The sequence below is a fragment of the Typha angustifolia genome, chromosome 12 (genome assembly GCF_048772165.1).
Source record: "Typha angustifolia cultivar Huaian chromosome 12, ASM4877216v1, whole genome shotgun sequence".
NCBI lineage: Eukaryota > Viridiplantae > Streptophyta > Magnoliopsida > Poales > Typhaceae > Typha > Typha angustifolia.
Window position 1 is genome coordinate 1,131,962 of NC_133250.1, and position 18,066 is coordinate 1,150,027.

Genomic DNA, 18,066 nt, shown 5'->3' on the forward strand with positions numbered 1-18,066 from the left:
ACATTAAGAAAGCTTGATATATAGAAGAGAGAAGAAATAGAGTGACGATTCTTTGATACAAACCCTATATTTAGTCTACAATAGACAATACTACAGATAAAACATGGTATCAAGCTCGAGGGAACCCAAAGAAATTAAAAGTAGGGTGAAGCCTGAAAGGTTCATAAGAGTAGTCTAGCGACCAATCCAAGACATATAAAGCAAGTATAAAATAAGGCTAAAACATAAAAAATATCAAACTTCCACCCAAAAACAAGATGCCTAGGATAGACCAAGACATTAGCATCGGCCTACAATCATGTAAGTGAAGGAAAGAGACGAGCAGGATAGTAACCACAACTGAAGGGCGATAATTGGCAAAACTAAGGAGAGATGGCAGATGGGCGACGAGGCACTCTACCACCCAAAACCTTGCCAACCTAGGGGCAATGGAGTGGAGCACAAATGTGTTGCTACAGGGGCAATTGTGGTGACAGGCAAGGGGTAGAGGATGCAACGAACGAAGGAGGCAACGGTAGGGGAGTAGAAACTATGAGAAGTGGGGGTGAAAACTGTGAGAAAGCTACGACAAAGTTACGAGGGGAGATGACAACACAAGTTGCGGAGGTGTTTGCGATGAAGCGGAGTGTTGATAGGAAGGGAATGGTTCCAATCAAGCAAGGAGCGATGAAGCAGCTAGACAATTGCAGTAGAGCAAAGCATGGGCAGCTGAGAGTGGGGAGGCATAACGTCATTGAAGCGCTCAACGTATGGTGTTGGCCACATGAGAATCCCTACCCTTCTTTCCCAATAGACAGGGCCCAGACGATGAAGAAGATAGAGTTAATTTAAGTATTTATAAATTATTTCATATATTATAATAAAATATTTTTTTTGGCTAATACTGTCCAAATTAACTCAAGATGTTAAATAAAAATTATAAAAACAAATAAAGGGTTAGGTTATAAAAATTCGCAAAGAGGTGTGATTTATAAAATTCTCTATTTCTAAAATAGCATAATGATTTCGATGATGAGCTACAGTGATGTAAAAATCACTTGAATTTGTCTATCTTTCCGTGAGGTTTAGATAAAGATCAAATCTTAACCTGAAGAATCATGTTAAACTATGCAGTCTAATATTGCAAAAATAGTTTTATAAATAGTGGTAGTTTTAGTTTTGAATTCAAGTTATGATATTTTTAAGGCATATAGACATATAGTCAAAGGATAACTATCAAATATTAATACTGTAAGCTATGTAATTATAATAAAAATAAAATAAAATATGGGGTGTTTTTAATAAAATTCCCGAGATATAACTTTTTTAAAAAGATCCAATAATTTTTTTTATTTTGGGCCGTATCCTAATATTGGGCCTGGGCTTACAGTTTCTATAAATCTAAATGGGCCGGTAGCTTCTTCGTCTTCTCCTCTCTCGCTTTCTAACCGTTCTGGCAATGAGAAAAGCTACCACATTGCCGACCACCCTCCTCCTCCTCCGCCGCCGCCCCACCCTCCTCCTCTTCCTCCTCTTCTGCACCTTTCTTCTTTCCCTTATCCTCCTCCTTCCCTCCTCCCCTTCCCCCAATTCTCACCACCTCATCCTCTCCTCGCTCTCCGCCGCCTCCGCCGCCATCACCAAATCCGCCTCCATCATCCCATCCTCCTCTGCAGCAGCACCCAACTGCATCGCGCACCTCTCCCTCTCCTCCCGCCGCCTCGCCGCCGCCTCCGCCGCTGCAACCCGTCTCCGCCTCCTCGACGCCCGCCACTTTGCCGGCGCCGCCCTCCAGTACCAGTACGACTGCTCCAACGCCCTCTCACACCTCAAATCCACCCCGCCCATCGCCGCCGCCCTCTCCTCCCTCGCCTCCCTTTCCTCCCTCACTTCCGTCTCCCTCGCTCTCATCTCCGCCTTGCTCCGCTTCGGGCCCGACCACCCCGTCCTCCAATCCCCCCCGCAAACTGAGCGCGACGGATTTTGGGAGAAAGTGGCCACCGCCAGACCCAGCGCCGACTCCGATCTCGTTGCTGCATTCCCGCCTCACCTTTCTCCCAATCTCACCGTCTGCAAAATTGGATCTTGCGACTTTAGAGCTATTCAGGATGCGATCTTCGCCGCGCCAAACTATGGATTGAGCCATTTCGTGATCTATATCAAGGCTGGGGTCTACCAGGAGAATGTAGTTATTCCCTTTGAGAAGACCGGCATCGTCTTCCTCGGCGCCGGCCCCGGCGCCACCGTCATCACTGCCGCCCGCCACGCCCAGATGCCCGGGCTCACCACTTTCGACACCCCTACGGTCGCCGTCCTCGGCGACGGCTTCCGCGCCAAAGGGATCACCTTCGAGAACGCGGCCGGCGCAGGCGCCCACCAGGCCGTTGCCTTTAGGTCTGATAGCGACCGATCGTTTCTTGAATCCGTCGAATTCCGTGGGCATCAGGACACGCTCTACGCACGGTCCATGCGACAACTATACCGCGATTGCCGCATTTCCGGGACAGTGGACTTCGTGTTTGGGAATGCGGCGGCCGTGTTTGAAAGGTGCATTCTTGAGGTGGTGCCACGGCTGGAGAATCCTGAAAAGGGAGAGCGCAATGCCATTACAGCACACGGGCGGATAGACCCTGGACAGGCCACCGGATTCGTGTTCCGCAATTGCTCAGTCACAGGTAGTGCCGAGTACTTGGCATTGTACCAGAAGAAGCCGGCGGTGCATAGGGTGTACCTGGGGCGGCCATGGAAGATGTATGCAAGGACGGTGCTTGTTGGGTGTTATTTAGGGGAGGTGGTGAGACCTGAGGGGTGGCTTCCGTGGAGGGGCGAATTTGCTCTGAGAACATTGTTTTACGGGGAGTATGGTAGTCGGGGGCCTGGGGCAAATGCGACAGCGAGAGTGGAGTGGAGCAGCCAAATACCAGAGGAGCATTTGCCAAAGTACTCTGTGGAGAATTTTATTCAGGGGGATGAATGGGCTGCATTCTGAAGATACTATAGCGTGAATTAGGGGAGTGCTTTTATATCATACAGTTGGAAGATAATATTTGAATGCCAAATCAGAGATAAATTGTGTAAGGCTTCTTGTGGTTTTTCATTTAAGAGATTATTCCACTATAAATGTGAGTTGTAGAAAGAAAGGAGTTGCTGAATTGTTATAGTTGATCTTGGAGAAAATTGATCAGGTGAATGCAAGATGGATGGGGAGTTGATGAACTGGTGGGTTGTTAATTTTTTGATGTGAATCACTTTGGGAAACTCACAAGGAAATGCTAGTTCTTTCACAGGCTTTAATACTTGTGCGGCGTTGGTTCTCTAGAATCTAGATGATATCATGCCATTCTCAAATTGTGGACATCTTTATTCTTTTGCAAGTAAGAAGGCAATCTAAAGCACAAAGTGTTCTTTTTCATCTTTATTGGTGTTTAATACTTTTACTTCTTGAATAATTCTATCTTTTCATTTCTGTACCTGTGGCTTGCATGCTTGTTTCAGTTCATGTATATGTTGTTTCTGGAACTTATTTTCTTAGTATAATTGGCATACTATTGTTTGTAGTCTTGCTTATTTTCTTATTTTGCTACCTACCTATATAGCGTATCATGAAAGCTAGAAACGAACCATCTTTTAGTAAGTGCTTTTCCTTGCAAAACTTTCTGCTTTATGTTGAAGTCAGCAAGAAGCACAATCTGCAGTTTCGGATACAAATAGAATCTTTTTTTGGGTGCACCATGAAACACCTTTCCTTTCAAAGTTGAGAGTATTGCTTGCAATATATTATGTTAAACTTCTTAGACTTCTATTTTGCACCTTTTCAAGTGATTAACAAAAACATTTGTACTGTCTTGATGACATTTGATATCCATTGTGCATTTTGTTTACTAACCTGAAATAAGTGCATGGGAATTTGCTAGTACTGATTAGAATATTGTTTGCCAGAATATTGCTAGAATACGTGTCTAAGGACTTTCATCAGAAAAGGAAAGGTACTTTAGTGCTTTTTATGATGTGCAACCTAGTTAGTTGAAAAGATTAAGCGCTAAGCAGTCTTGGGAAATGCAAAAAAATGGATAAAGATGCAGCGGAAATACGAAGATAAAGCTGAAAGTAGTTGTTCTTAAACTACACGTTTCCATTCATAATATTTCTAGAAGTTTAACTTACAAGATCTTAGGCCTGACTTGCTGAATGACCTCCAACTTGAGGATAATTGCATGTAAAGAATTGAAATGGACATGTCTGCAATTTAATGCATCAGTTTTTTGCCCTAGAAATTAAGAACTAAGCATAACTTCAGTGTCATTTTTAGAACTAGCTTATTCCAAAATGATCAACTCTATGTTTGATTTTCATGAATTTATGGTCCAAAATTTAATGTACAGCAAAATAAATCCAACCATCGGCATTATTAAACAGTAAAAATCATCATTAAGAACTAGTAGCAGCTGAAATATGTTACTCTGATAGCCTTATGTAGTTATGTTTACTAGAGATTTTTATAGATTAAATCTACTGAATTAAATATTGCAAATTTGTATTTCCTGTGGGATAGTTACTTAGTTCAGACCTTATATGTCACCAAAAAAACGATTACAACACAAGAGGACAAGAGGCTCCCCTCATGCTTCTTGGAAGTCATCGTTCAACAGCTTGAATAGTTGAAGTCATCATTCTTGGAAGTACAACAGAGCGATATTTTTTACTGGCAGGCATGGACATGATAATTTGAGAAAGAGCTTGGTGGCACTTTGTCTAGAAAGATTTTATTTAGGCCTATCAAAATCACTAACCAGAATGATCATAGTTGCGAGATCTACTGATTCAGCTAAATGTGGATCAGGCATATAATTTTTTTGAGAAAGAAAAGGGAAGAAACCCACAGTAGGTCACGGCAGTTTTCCGGATAAAAATGGTTGTGTATTTAAAAGTTTAATTGTAAATGCAAATGTCCTACAGAGGAAAAACAATAATGACCCCTGAAATGTTCAATTTACACTCAGCAGATATGTAGATATGCATAAGGAAACTCTATATCTTGCTCTCCTGATTTTTGAATTTGAAAAAATTTAAATACCTGTATAAGAAAGGACCAAATAATGATGGGGTGATTGAAAGAAACAGAAACTACAGATTACATTCTATGTGAAGTCTTGGATAAAATAGATGTACTAGATCTGCCATCTCGCCGATTCTGTTTTCTCTGCTGCCTCAGCATTTTCTTCCTGCAGATCTCATCGGCGCAGATACTTCGCCGAGGGTCACTTATGTTGCGGCTCCAGTGATCATCAGAATAATTTGCCTTCTTTGCCTGCATCCTGTCCCACCACAATGCCTCTTTCTGCTTCATGGTTAGAAGACAAAAGCTTTGCAAATAGTCTGGCATTGTGTCATGCACCTTCCACCACCTGGCATGTGCAACATCACTTGCAAACTCCTGCAATATGTCCACATTCCAGTTGCAGTCATAGTCCCGATAGCACAACCAGGGCTTCAGTCCCAAGTAATGAATCACAAATACAACAGGTGGATCAGCTCCAAACATTTTAGTCTTTGCCAATTTTGTTTCCTCTTTGTCTCCCTCCCAGAAATGCTTTAGGAAATTCATGTGTGATGGAATACGGTGCCACCATGCAAAGATTTCATTCAGGTAGCCCTGATCACCACCATTGTATGATTCTATCTCATTGATATGATCCATTAACAGCTGAAATGTGCAGTTTGAAGGCTCAACAACCATCACACCAGAGTTGAAGAGAGTTCCATTGTTGCCTATTGCACTGATTTCTGGCATCGTAAATAATATGTCGATGTTCCTTAAGATTAAGAGGTCGGCATCGATGAAGATGACCTTATCATAATCAGTAAGCTTCCAGAGCCAGAACTTACTGTAGTTCCACTCATTGTAGGAATCAGGTTCAGCTTTGGGATTTCTGATCCTTTTAATTGTTCTTATCTTCCAGCCAGCAGCTTCAAGGCCACTCCTGTGGTGGCTACTGATCGTCTCATCAACAAGAATTACCAAGTCCCTTGTTGATCCTGCTAATCGAATGCTCTGGGCTGCAGTTATCGCTCCACAGACGTATACATTTTCAGAGTGAAGTATGGTTGCATATGCTTCTCTTCTTGGTGCTGCTAAGTATGATTGATCTGTTTATATAAATAGCAGCAGATTAACCTTTCTGAACTAGACATGAACATGAAGCATATTCAATCATCTGCATATTTCTCTGATGTTTGTTCATATGATGAAAAAGATATGCTGATATGGTAATAGTCAGTGTGAGGATCTTTTAAGAGAAGATAACATACATGTGCTGTATTACATATTTGTTGCTTAATTGATGTTTTCTGAATGCAGGCAGAATGCTTTGTCTTCTTAGTCCAAATAAAACCATCAGTTCTTCTAACTGATGATTGAGGTAGAGTACAACAATTCTCATTGTTCTGATTCTATTAGCTGGTCTTTTCCTACTGTGTTGTTCTTTCTCCATGATTGATCCTCTCTCCTCTCATCTTTCTGGAAGAATTGATGGACCACCAACTTACTGTCTCGTTGGCTTGTAACTATTTGTGGAAAGTGGATTAGAGAGATCAGATAGATATCTGTATCAAAACTCTTTAAAAGATTGTCAAACTTATGGTTGATTAATCATCAACAGGCCACTTAAAACGTCTATTGGGTGTTAAGCACCTAATCATTTATAGTAGGAACATTGTAGGATGGAGATAAACGGGAATAATCCATAGTGTGAATCATAGATTTCATACTAGCATAATTAGTTCATAGTTTTTCTTCTTTTGCCCATTAGAAAATTGAAACCATAAATTTGGTCAATCAAGGAAATATTTAAACTGACCTTTTGCTTTGAATGGCAGTGCAAGTTTGCAAGACCCAACAGGAAGCTGCAGCTTCTCCCTTAGCTCTTTCAAGTTAGGCTTGTACAGCCAAACATTTCCATCATGCAAGACAAGGTTCTTGCATTTGAAGAGATTGGGGATAGGAAAACATCTGCTCACTATGAGGACATGCACTGGATTCTGACCTCCCAAAGAGCCTGCAGCTACCCTAGCTGCTGCAAGCTGCAGATGCAATCTTGCGACGTCTCTCGACCAGTTTGCGGAACTTTTGCATGGAAGCTTCAGCGCAACGAGATCATAGTGAAGTCCTTCAGATATCTTTGGCTCTGGAAGATTTGGACAAAAAGGCACCTCAGATTCTTCTTCCTCATCTATCCATTCTGGATATAGATCCTCCCATGTAACATTGCTGTGGACATGATCAAGATGTACTACTTTTGTGTCTGCATGCGATAATGAATTATGCCATTTATCTCTCTCTTCTGAGTTAAAATTTAGTAACCCAATTTTCAAGCTTCCTTGATTGTCGATTTTTTCTATAGCTTTTGAAATCTTTGCCCAATCTATTTTCAAGTATGATATGTAGCCTGAATCTGGTCTCACATTGTCCCATATCCATCCCATGTTGACAAAGCTGGAGCTGTGTTTCAGCAACAGAGCATGAAATAGTTACTTATTGAGATGAAATGCTTAACGAGGAGCGATAGAAAGAAGGAATTAGAATTGTTGTCAATGAATCAGAGTAGTTATCAGGAAGTACCGCGAACCGGAATAAGTGAAATGGTCATTGTGAACTGCTGGAGAGTGGAAGAATGTGAGGAAGGTGCCACATGTAATAATTATCAGAACAAGTTTGAGGAAATGCACTTTGCATCCTGGACATTGACCAGGAAAAAATTTGCTGAATGGTTTGCCAGGCTCTCTAAGGTAGCCATTTCTTTGGGTCCTCCTTTTGCCTTTGTGGGTGCTGAATCACAAAGCATCTTAATTAGTTTTACTTGATCACTAAGGTAGGCAGCATTAATAAAAATATGCAGTTCATGTATCAGCAAAGCAGACAAAATCAGATAGGCAAAATATATCCTTGTTCAGAATCCATAATACTAGAAATTCAGAGTCAAAGTTATTCTTCTGCATTTTGTTTAGGATAGAAATTCTGAGGATTAATTTATACTGGAATACAGATGAATTTAAACCATCAGAAAGTACTTCTATTGAGGGAAAATGAGAAACATCCAAATTATTCAATAAAAAAAAAGATGAATTTATACTGCAATATAGATGAATATAACTTGATTCAGCTGACTTTTTTCCTAATAAAAAAAAGAATAAGAAAATAAAAGAAAAATATTCCATACAATAGGATATAATAAGCCTTAGCACAAAGTATGGAAGAAATAGAAAAAACAAATCATGGAACATGAGTCAGGAACTCTTGTAGACAATCTGCAGTATGATGAATTAGTCAAACATCAATAGGGAACATGTTCACTTATCTCATAAGTCTCAAACTAGCAGTTAAATGCCAAAAAAACACACAGAAATTGTTATCTTTGATAGAAGAAAATTTATATTTGGTAAGAATTTGCAAAGAAACAAACTAGCAGTAATTAAGTACATAGTGATATGTACCATGTACACTGAAGAAAACACAGCAGATAATTCAAGAAGAAGGAAAGCATCCAAAAAAAAACTTGTTTGGGACATCACTTGATACAACAGAATAATGAGATAAAGCCCGGGAGGAGTTAGTATTTCAAATAAACAAGAGAATTAGAGATCATAGTATAATAAAACTTACGGAGTGCCACCCAAGCGGTGCCTAGGTTGCTCAGGAACTGAAGAAATGCCCAGAAGTCCTTTCATCTTGATCAGATTACAACAGCTTTAATGCCTCATATGTCTTCGATTAGCGCATAATTTGGCATAGATATAAGTTGATATCTAATACACACTAAAAAAAAAAAAAAAAAAATCTGAGAGGCTTATTTATTGAAATAAGAAGTTGAGAGGGTGGCAATGGTTATACTGATAGAATCAGTTAAAATGAAATGGAAAAAAAAAATCTAGTAAGGAAATGTAAGAAGAGAAGTTTTAAAACCCAAAAGGAAGTTATAGAGCATTAAATAGTGGAGGAAGAATTTCCAAGGAAGACTGAAGCTGGACCAGTGAAAGGTGGGAGACCTCTCCGAACTTCTCTACTCAAACAGTAACTTGGAAAACATACGTTGATCTTTATATCTTCTTCAGAGGCTTTGCAGATGTCCAAAGAAAAGAGAAAGTTTCATAGAAGTCTATATACAGTATCTATTCGAATACTAATATGAGAAACTTTCAGAGTGAACTCTAAGATAAGTAATAGAAGAAATAAATGGGCAGTCCTTCTTTAGTTTGCTCCTTTTCTTTTTTGTTTCTTCTCTTTACAAACAATCAACTTCTTACTCCTTACAAGTATTCTCTCAGAAGATTAAAAACAACCATTGTGTATAAATTTCGAGGACTAGCTAGTGATACGAGTTAAAAGCTTTGAGAGACCACCTTGCAAGATGCCAAGATCATCTAGTAAAAAATTATTCCAAAAAGGTTAGGAGTTCAACCACTGGTTTGTTAGGTGTGGTCTTATGCGATGAAGAAGTGAAGATATCTCCATCAAAAGTACACACGGTTTCCTTCTGCTGTGATCTTTCACCTTTACAGAGAAGAAAAAGTAATCTTTCACCTCCAGGAAGGTGAAGTATTGCCATGTATTTTTATGTTGACAACCAATAATGAGATCATGGATGCATAAATTGATAGACCAACAAATACTAATTCTTAAAGCTTCTTGATATGTAGACCACCTACCTGATCATTTTGGCTGCCACCAAATCCAACAAACATTACGTTACCTTTACTGTCAAGTGATATGGCTTACAAGCTACGTGAGAGAGAGAGCACCTATGAGATATTCAAAACAAAAAGTTCTATCTGGATTGAAGAATAGAGAAGTATACAAATTATTTAGAGGCTAAGAACTCGGAGAAAAGATTCTGGTGTTGTGCCAACTTCATAAATCTAAAATGCTTGTTTGAGAGGTACATGATACCAAGTAGGGTCTCTTAGGTGAGGTGAAGTCCATGCCACTCGCAAAGGACAACTCGTAGTGACCAAATCAAACCTACCAAAGCTAAAGTGATGTGCAAATTAGCTATTTCTCTCTCTCTTTTTTTTTTTTTTTGGAATACGTTGATCCTCTTTAACTATAAAAAATCTCTAAAATGTTCATTCCATCTGTTGTCTGTCGTATATTTTTTTTTTCATTAAAAAACGATATATGAATGTCATGTGACTCATTTTAGGAACCATTTTATCCTTACTTTGAAGAAAAAAACATATATGAAAGCTAAGGGTGAAAAGGTAATTTAATATTTTTCATTAATATCATTGGAGAAATAAGATTTTCTTATACTAATTTTCTGGAGTTCCAAAGTACATAGTGAGGAAGAGCTACATGATCTCTTTTCTGCAGTTTATTTGATCATAATATTTTCTTCATTTTAAGTAATTAACCTGTTAAAGAATGAAAGAAGGAAAATGCACAATTAACTTTTGGTGAGCTTTAGACCTCTGTATCCTGGGACTTGCAAGCAAGTAGTTGCATAATCTAGAGTCACATGGTACACTGCAATTGATCAGTAAATAGCCTAACAGATTCGCATGACATGCTCATCAGAGAAGGCAAATGATATTCATCCAAGGATGCAGTCAAACCATTTAGATCAAGATACATAATCATCCAGAAGTACCCTAGAAGGGATATTTTTTGTAGGCAAATTACAGGTTCATTCTCAATTTGTTAATTAGAGAAATTCTTCTCGACGCTACAGCTAAAAAGAGTCAAAATCTTGGGAAAAGATTCAAATGGCTCCAGCACAAGCTAGCATCCCATTACTTCATTTAGACATACTTGCCTCTGTATTTTGGCTTAGAATCTCTGTCAAAGTTGGAGTTTCCAGACAGAGACACCTGAGGTTCAGCTGGAGTGAACACTGCAGAGTGAAGGTTGCCATCTTCCAACCACTTGAGATGGTTCTCTTTGAAATCTAAATGTTTTTTTCTTGCTGATTCTGCTATCTCCTCAGTATATTGGCCTGTCTTCACCATGGTTAACAAATGGCGACTGTATCGTAGGCTAAGAATCTGCTCACAGGAAGCAATCAGAGTGAAACAAGGATGATCAGGAAACTGGGAGTTGGTAAAACCTTCCTCCCTCACCACAGGGTAGAAGAATACGAGCCTCCCACCAATAACGAGCATTTTGGCAGAAAGGTCAAGAAGATCGTGCATGCACTCTGCCAAGCTGTAAGGTGCAGTTGATGGTATGTGATCAGTCCTTTTCTCGTCTGGAACTGAGTAAGGACCCACAGTGCCCTTTAGCAATTTCCGACCACCTGATTTGCGACCCCCAGCACGGACCCCATAAGGTGGATCACATATTATTGCATCAAATACCTTATTATGCACAAAGCAGCAAGAATGCGTCAACTCCACTACATAATAGACTTTGAAAGGAAAAAAAAAAGAGGATTTTTTATAAATGATCTTAAAATGCTGTACTGTAGAAGAGAAGTTCGACATTCACTTATGATAATTCAATCACAATCTCTCTATCACTGGTTACTTCCAAGGATCATCCCTGGAGAGACAACAAAAAAACTAGGAGCAGACAGAACAACTTCCATTAATAACTAATACTAAAATCAGTCTACATGAATCCTAATGATTGAATCCTTATACTTCAAAACAGCTGCATTTGGTGGCTAAATAAACTTGTCGAAAAATACAAGGTTATTCCACAACCAGATACAGCTTTACATTTTATATTTAGCTATTAATCGGTGGTTGTTCAATTTGCAATACTTATATGTTCCTCGTGACCTTTTATAGACTGTGATATAAAACTAGGTAAACATCATAAATATTATGAATTTAAATCAACAAACAAGGTAATTCCATAGAAGAACACACATGCATTCATAGATACTCTTCTCTTGCAACAGGATGAAGTTATTCCAAGTCACAAGTAATACAATGTAATAATAGCAAGAGACGCAAGTTATCACAACTGATACTGTAAAGTTTATATTCGATGAAATGAACAATCATGTAGAAACATATTTTATGTGACTGCCAAAGTTGTTGAATCTCCGGAATTTGAAGATGGCATGTATTAATGCAAGATAGCTAATACGATTGTTCTGTTGCAAACTAGATGTGCATGTAAATGCAAGATAAGTCAGTTTCTACTTTCAAGTTTCAACAGATATGAGTTTAAAAAAAAAGAAAAAAAAGAGCTCTATCAGTAACTCAAGAAAAAGACCAAATCAACAAAGTTGCTGGTGTACAATCATTTACAGTAATTTTAAATTAAAAGGAACATGTAAGTACCTCTTTTAAACCTGGACGCCAAGGAGGAAGGTTGTTGTCTGCCCTCAGTATAGAAACTGGAAATGGCAAGTTGTACTGCAAAGAAAATACGATTAGTAGGGAAACTAACAAAAAGAATGAACCATGAAAACAGACTGTCCAGGGGGAGGGAGCAGAAAAAGAAAACGTAGTATGCTAATATAGTGAAAAGTTAGCAAGACTACAAAGTAAAAACTTCTAAGGAAAGAGCACAAAGTAGAAAACTCTATCATGCCCTAAATTGCATGTTCTTCACTTAGAATATAGTTGCTCGTACTATAGTTTGGGATGATAAAACTTAAAGTATCTAATGTAGAACCTAGGAGTCCGACCTAATGCATATGAATTTAATGCACACTCAAATAAATATGCAAAAGGAATAACCTAAAGGTCCTACAATATATGAGATACAAATTATAAGATGTAGAGGTAGAAGGAAAATAAAATTCAGCAATAAGAAAATGAGATAGCAGTAGAGTAACTAATAAATTCTAAATAAGTCAGAATAGTTATCACGGTGTAAGCACTATCCTTTTTTGATTATTGCATCCACACCTCAAAGGCTTGGTAGGTTCTCGGTATTTTGAGATCTAAACCCAGCAGGATGTTGCTACAGTACCAGCCCTCAAAAGAACAATGAGGAACAAGAACGGGAAAAGAGATAACTCGGATTTACACTAGAGCGTTTCACACCATGTTATTCCACACTTCACACAGAAATTAGAGAAACTCTGCTGTCTCTTCTTTATTTCACGATCAATAATAATATCCCGCAAAAGTTAGGGTTTGATTTCCTTAAATAAGAATTGTAATTCCTATTATGACTAGTTCACTCTTGATTTATATATCTTATTAAAAATAAACCAAAATTAAACCTAATACACCTCTAATAGCCACAAACTAAACCCAAATCAAGTCTAAAAAAAACCTAACTTGGCCCAACAATAAAATGAAGCCTAATACATCATACTAGGTCTCAATTGGTTCAATCAAAAATCAAATTTAGATCCTAGAAGGATTTATTGATCAACCTAAATGAAATAGTTGCATCCTGGCCATTGTTTGATATGATATGATATGTTTGTCGTCACATATCCAAAGATTTGGATATTTCTTCTAATGATGCACATTAGTGTGGAAACCATCTTGATCTCCATTAATATCTTTGTGAATATGAAACATAAACATATAGGTGAACTATTAAGATAAATGGTACATCTGATATTTAAAATTTTGAGAAAAGCATCTAGTATTGAAAGTTGAGTGGATTATATGGAAAAAGAGTCCAAGTCTGATAGCAATAGGATAAGTTGTTAACAAAGGCTCTCATTTTGCTAAAACTGCATGTGTCATTAGAAAGTGTGATTAAAAAAATGAACTAAAGACTCATCAAATATTCAAATGCCTACCGCCAAAAGATGTGCTTCTGAACATGTGGCGTATATTATTCAATAAGTTATAATCAATTTGCCGTAAATTTTTAAAACATAATTAATGCATGGAAGAGGATGAGTTAAAGAATGAGGATTGTTTGTTGAATGTTTCTATAACGAGAAGGACAAGATATATACCTAAAAATTAGAGAAAAATAGATCAAGTAATTAATAAATGATGAAAACCAAGTCAGCCTTCATTTACATAAACTCCAAACTATCCCAAAGAATTACCTGCTCGAAATTGCTCCAAACATTGCAATTGGGACCACGCCCATCACGTACAACCCTTATGTCAATATCTGCACCCTGAAACTTTTTTATCAGAATCTTCCTAAGATCAAGCATATGGAAAGACTCTTTTCAGGATGATGAAAAGAATATTTATCCTAAATGAACAAACCATTGTCATGGCTCCAAAATGTGCAGCAGCAACCAGAATGCTCCCAGTCCCGACGAAAGGATCATAAACAAGCTTTCCTGGTTGTGCTAGCCCTTGATTGGCCATGAGAAAAGCTATTTCTGCGTCCATTGCTGTAGGACCTAGGTACTTTCGGCTTTTCAACTGATATGTAGGCAAAAGTTTCCTATCTGCTGCTCCAATCTCTCGACCAAAAAAGATTGTCTTCTGAACAACTGGTGGAAGGCCATTATTTGATCCATAATCATCAGTTTCCATGAGCAAGAACTTGTGATCTGGCTTCTTTAGATTAACCCGCCCCTGGAAAATATTATGCAAATTATAGATGAAAGCAAATCTGATCTTCAAATAATTTCTTAGGTGTAGACTAGAGCATATCATAATACATAGTTACATATTATCCTATCATGGAGGGGACAAGAGAGAGTTTCAATTCAAGATACCATTTGAAATTATATACAGCCTCTACATGTACTACAGTTCAATAAAATACAAATACAATTTTCAAATGGAAATGATTCGTGCTATTTGTAGCATTCACTATGTCTTGTTTGTTGCTTAGGAATTGAAGATATCAACAGTAAAGCCATAACTATATATTTAATCAGTATTGTCAAAATAAAAAAAATGTCGATAAACCCAAAAATTACGAAACTCAGATGTGTGAGCTTATCTCACAATACAAGGCAACTTTAACAAGCATAAACTTCATAGTTGATAATGATCCAGGTAAGAGCAAATGATAGCATCTGAAATATGGAGTCATGTTAATCCTTATCTAAAAATCCAACAAGACAAGTGGCTTCAATCTTAAACATAATCCATAAGAGACAACTAAAGAAATTCGCACTAACTCTAATTCGTCCATTATTCAATATAATATATTGCAAAAAAAAAAAAAAGACAATCTGGATTGTATGGGATGCCCTATCAAATGATTGTCAAATCAATCGTTTGATGGAACATATCCCATTTTATCCACTGGTATTTTTGCTTCTCCCACTTCGGCTTGTTTATCATGTCAAACACTATCACTGACACATACCTCTCCTATTACCATCATTGAATCCTTTTATAATCTGTGTCCTCATCAGCCAATATCCTGGTATAGTGGTATCCTTCAGATGCTTTCCCTTTTCCCATGTTAGAAACCACATCACCCTGCATTGTCAACTCCCCAAGCTAAAGCTTGAAGCAAGCACTTCAACCTTATCATATCCTTTCAAACCAAAAAGGATTTTCCATGTAGGATCAAGTGTATCAAAGGCAAGAATTATTAATGTTAGGTTATTTCTTTCCTACAAAATCAACAAGCTAATGCAAGTTAATAATCATATTTGCTCACATGTAATAGCGTACATGATTATTTAGAAACAAAATTTTTAACAAGATACAATGATAAAACAGTGTCTGAGATTTATTACAAAGTACAAACCTATCCAGTTATTCTCAGTGGTAGTAACAGGACTCCTGTCAGTAAGGTTATGAGACTAAGAGAAGGAGCTAGGTCTAGGACCTATAGAACAACCCAACATCTTTTAGTTTTAGTACAGTTGCCTTGCTAGAACTACAGTCTAGATTAGAAATCATCTCCTATTCATTTATTTGCCTCAGATTTTGTTAGATAGTAAATTCAACTCATCTAAAGAATATCTAAAGAATTATAAATATTCAGAGTAAGAAGAATTTATCATTAAAACTTAGAAGTCTTCCACAACATTTTCTCTTCCTTGTTCAGTGTGCTCCTCAGTCCTCTCAACCTCAATACATGTGTCTTGGTCTGCATCAGATATTCTGAATCCAACTATAGGTTGAAAATTCTGAGCTTCCATTAGCCAAATATCACATCAAAAAATTTACAAAGATTTTGCTGGACGTTGTACAAGGCCCTGTGTTAGAGACCTTAGTACTAAAGAATAGGTTCACAATCCTATTGAATTTTATTGTTCTTATCAGTAATTCCAGATGTTCTACACAAATCTACTAATTTAGTAGATTACTCAACATTAAATAGCTTTTCCAATGAGAGAAAGAAGTAGATCCTAAATCTAATACAATTATACTTAGATACTTTTCCAAGTGGAAGAAAAATGCAACAAAAAAAAAAAGATGACTGACCTTGAATGGTATATAACTAAGTCCCTGTATGCGCTCATTTTGCTCTTGGAAGCTAATCACCTTGCCAAAGCTATCCACAACGATCCTGAATGTGCTGTCTGATGTCAGATACGGCAACTTCCTTTCATCTGGGAATTCTCTTATATTTTTCTCCAATTCCTCATAGTCACTCCCATGTCCCCAGAGTTCATATATTCCCTTGACAAGAATACCTGCATTTAAAAGAATTCATATAGGCATGTACACATGAAATTCTATCGAACATGTGTCTAATAAATATTGCCAAAGTTATATTAAAAATAGGATAAATAAGGGTCACAAGCAGTCCAGTTCATAAACTGGTGTTACTTTACAGAATAGAATGTTTTGCCTATAGCCCTATACAAGTTGTAAACTCAACTTCGTTTACTTTTTGCAACACGCCACAGATATTTGCTTCTGGTTCATTGTACATTTACATTAAAATTCTGAACGAGAAAGCATGAGAAATAAAACAACATTAATACATGATAAAAAATAGAAACTTCAATGCAGTCAAGAATTTAATGATTGTTGATACTTTAAATGACAATAGGAGCTGCTGTTAAGAGTCAATTTTCATCAAAAACTCTACAACACTCCAAACCTCGGAACGAAGAAGAAGAAGAACATCCCAAGACTAGAACTTTTCACCACCAACTGAACGGAAACAGTACCTCCAACAACAGAAGACGAAAAAGAGGAGAGAGAAGAGAAGAGATAGAAATGGGGCTCACTTCGATTAGCGATGTTTCTAGCGATCTCTTCGGAGGGAAGCGACACGAAGTGGAAGGGCGAGTCCACGTGGTGGTTCTCAGGCAGCTTCCACTCCAATGACCTCGCCGTGGGGCTCACCTCCCCTTCGTCGCCGCCGAAGGCTCCGAAGAGCTCGGCAAGAGACTCAACCTCCGGCCTCCGGTAGTCCAAGAGGCGGTGGTAGAAGACGCAGAGGAACCACATCGCTCTCTTTCTCTCTCTCTCTTCCCGAGGTTGAGACGAAAGCAAGTGAGAAGAAGTAGAAGGAAGAGAGAAACCCAAAACCCCGAGGAGGAGCCACCACTAGGGCTGTCAAAATAAACTAGTGGCTCGCACTTGGCCGAGCCTGAGCTGGAGCCAACTCGTTCTGGCTTGGCTCGATAGGCTCGGTATAAAAGTAATTTTAAGTTAAACCCTAAATTCATAATTTTTCCAATCTTTTCGTCCCAATTCCCAAGTTGACCGGGCCACTCAAAGCCTCACTCTCCCTAGCTCTCCCTGTTGCTTAAAGCCTCGGTCCGCCTCCTCCTCTTTCTCTAACCCGGCTCTTTTTCATCCGCCTCCTCAGGACGTCGCCCCGTACTCATATTCCTCTTCAAGTCGTCGCCTCCTTGTCGTTGTCCTCCTTCACCAAGCTGCCGCCTCATCCTCTTCCTCCATTGGCCAACAAGAGGCTTGGGTTTGATTAGGCTCGATTCAGCTCAGTCCGGCTCAACTTAAATAAGGCATGATAGTAGGCTCAATTTAGGTTTTGGCTCGGTTTAGCCAAACTCGGCTCAAGTTGAGCTAAGCCAAGCCTGAGCAAAATTATAAGACTCGAAAATGATTTTGAGCCTGAGCTAGAGGGTCACTCACGTTCGACTTGTTTACACCCCTAGCCACCACCAAATGGAGTTAGGTTAGGTCAAAAATAAGATCAAATAGTGGTCAAATACTATGCATACCGGTTTAATAAATATAAGAAGGTTTTAATATATTCATATGGATTATGGATACCATATTTGTTTCTTACCTAATCTTATAACTTTTATGGATACA

General features: G+C 38.3%; 3 protein-coding genes and 1 long non-coding RNA gene across 7 annotated transcripts; 2 read left to right on the forward strand and 2 right to left on the reverse strand.

Annotated features, from left to right (window-relative positions):
- Positions 1-1,424: 1,424 nt before the first annotated feature.
- Positions 1,425-5,348, forward strand: LOC140771859 (probable pectinesterase/pectinesterase inhibitor 51). 4 transcript variants are annotated; one of them, XM_073113637.1, is made up of 4 exons: positions 1,425-3,053; positions 3,165-3,198; positions 3,267-3,353; positions 5,208-5,348. In XM_073113637.1, exon 1 carries the CDS (start codon positions 1,439-1,441, stop codon positions 2,966-2,968), a length of 1,530 nt encoding a protein of 509 aa, XP_072969738.1. In that variant the 5' UTR covers positions 1,425-1,438; the 3' UTR covers positions 2,969-3,053; positions 3,165-3,198; positions 3,267-3,353; positions 5,208-5,348. The 4 variants fall into 4 exon arrangements, with proteins under 4 accessions (XP_072969738.1, XP_072969736.1, XP_072969737.1 ...); XM_073113635.1 differs by having other exon boundaries at positions 1,425-3,198; XM_073113636.1 differs by having other exon boundaries at positions 3,165-3,353.
- On the reverse strand, positions 3,366-9,135 carry LOC140771858 (UDP-glucuronate:xylan alpha-glucuronosyltransferase 1-like). The gene is made up of 4 exons (XM_073113632.1): positions 8,639-9,135; positions 7,598-7,804; positions 6,837-7,477; positions 3,366-6,126 (listed from the first exon to the last, which is right to left on the reverse strand). Exons 1-4 carry the CDS (start codon positions 8,701-8,703, stop codon positions 5,111-5,113), a joined length of 1,929 nt encoding a protein of 642 aa, XP_072969733.1. The 5' UTR covers positions 8,704-9,135; the 3' UTR covers positions 3,366-5,110.
- Positions 5,486-6,994, forward strand: LOC140771860 (uncharacterized). The gene is made up of 4 exons (XR_012106221.1): positions 5,486-5,626; positions 5,697-5,840; positions 5,940-6,398; positions 6,856-6,994. It is a non-coding gene; the product is annotated as an uncharacterized lncRNA (long non-coding RNA).
- Positions 9,136-10,680: 1,545 nt separating the features above from the next.
- LOC140772597 (uncharacterized) lies at positions 10,681-17,309 on the reverse strand. The gene is made up of 6 exons (XM_073114744.1): positions 17,010-17,309; positions 16,255-16,466; positions 14,119-14,436; positions 13,950-14,024; positions 12,265-12,339; positions 10,681-11,328 (listed from the first exon to the last, which is right to left on the reverse strand). Exons 1-6 carry the CDS (start codon positions 17,230-17,232, stop codon positions 10,774-10,776), a joined length of 1,458 nt encoding a protein of 485 aa, XP_072970845.1. The 5' UTR covers positions 17,233-17,309; the 3' UTR covers positions 10,681-10,773.
- Positions 17,310-18,066: the final 757 nt, after the last annotated feature.

Excerpts from the sequence above, each read along its gene's own strand:
- LOC140771859 (XM_073113633.1), top strand. The coding sequence starts at position 1,439 with ATGAGAAAAGCTACCACATTGCCGACCACCCTCCTCCTCCTCCGCCGC.
- LOC140771858 (XM_073113632.1), bottom strand. The coding sequence starts at position 8,703 with ATGAAAGGACTTCTGGGCATTTCTTCAGTTCCTGAGCAACCTAGGCAC. Across the intron at positions 7,478-7,597 it reads TTCACTTATTCCGGTTCGCG|CTCCAGCTTTGTCAACATGG; the intron begins GTACTTCCTGAT and ends GCTGAAACACAG. Across the intron at positions 6,127-6,836 it reads ACTGCCATTCAAAGCAAAAG|ATCAATCATACTTAGCAGCA; the intron begins GTCAGTTTAAAT and ends TTATATAAACAG.
- LOC140772597 (XM_073114744.1), bottom strand. The coding sequence starts at position 17,232 with ATGTGGTTCCTCTGCGTCTTCTACCACCGCCTCTTGGACTACCGGAGG. Across the intron at positions 16,467-17,009 it reads TAGAAACATCGCTAATCGAA|GTATTCTTGTCAAGGGAATA; the intron begins GTGAGCCCCATT and ends TTTTAAATGCAG. Across the intron at positions 14,437-16,254 it reads TTAGTTATATACCATTCAAG|GGGCGGGTTAATCTAAAGAA; the intron begins GTCAGTCATCTT and ends AATATTTTCCAG.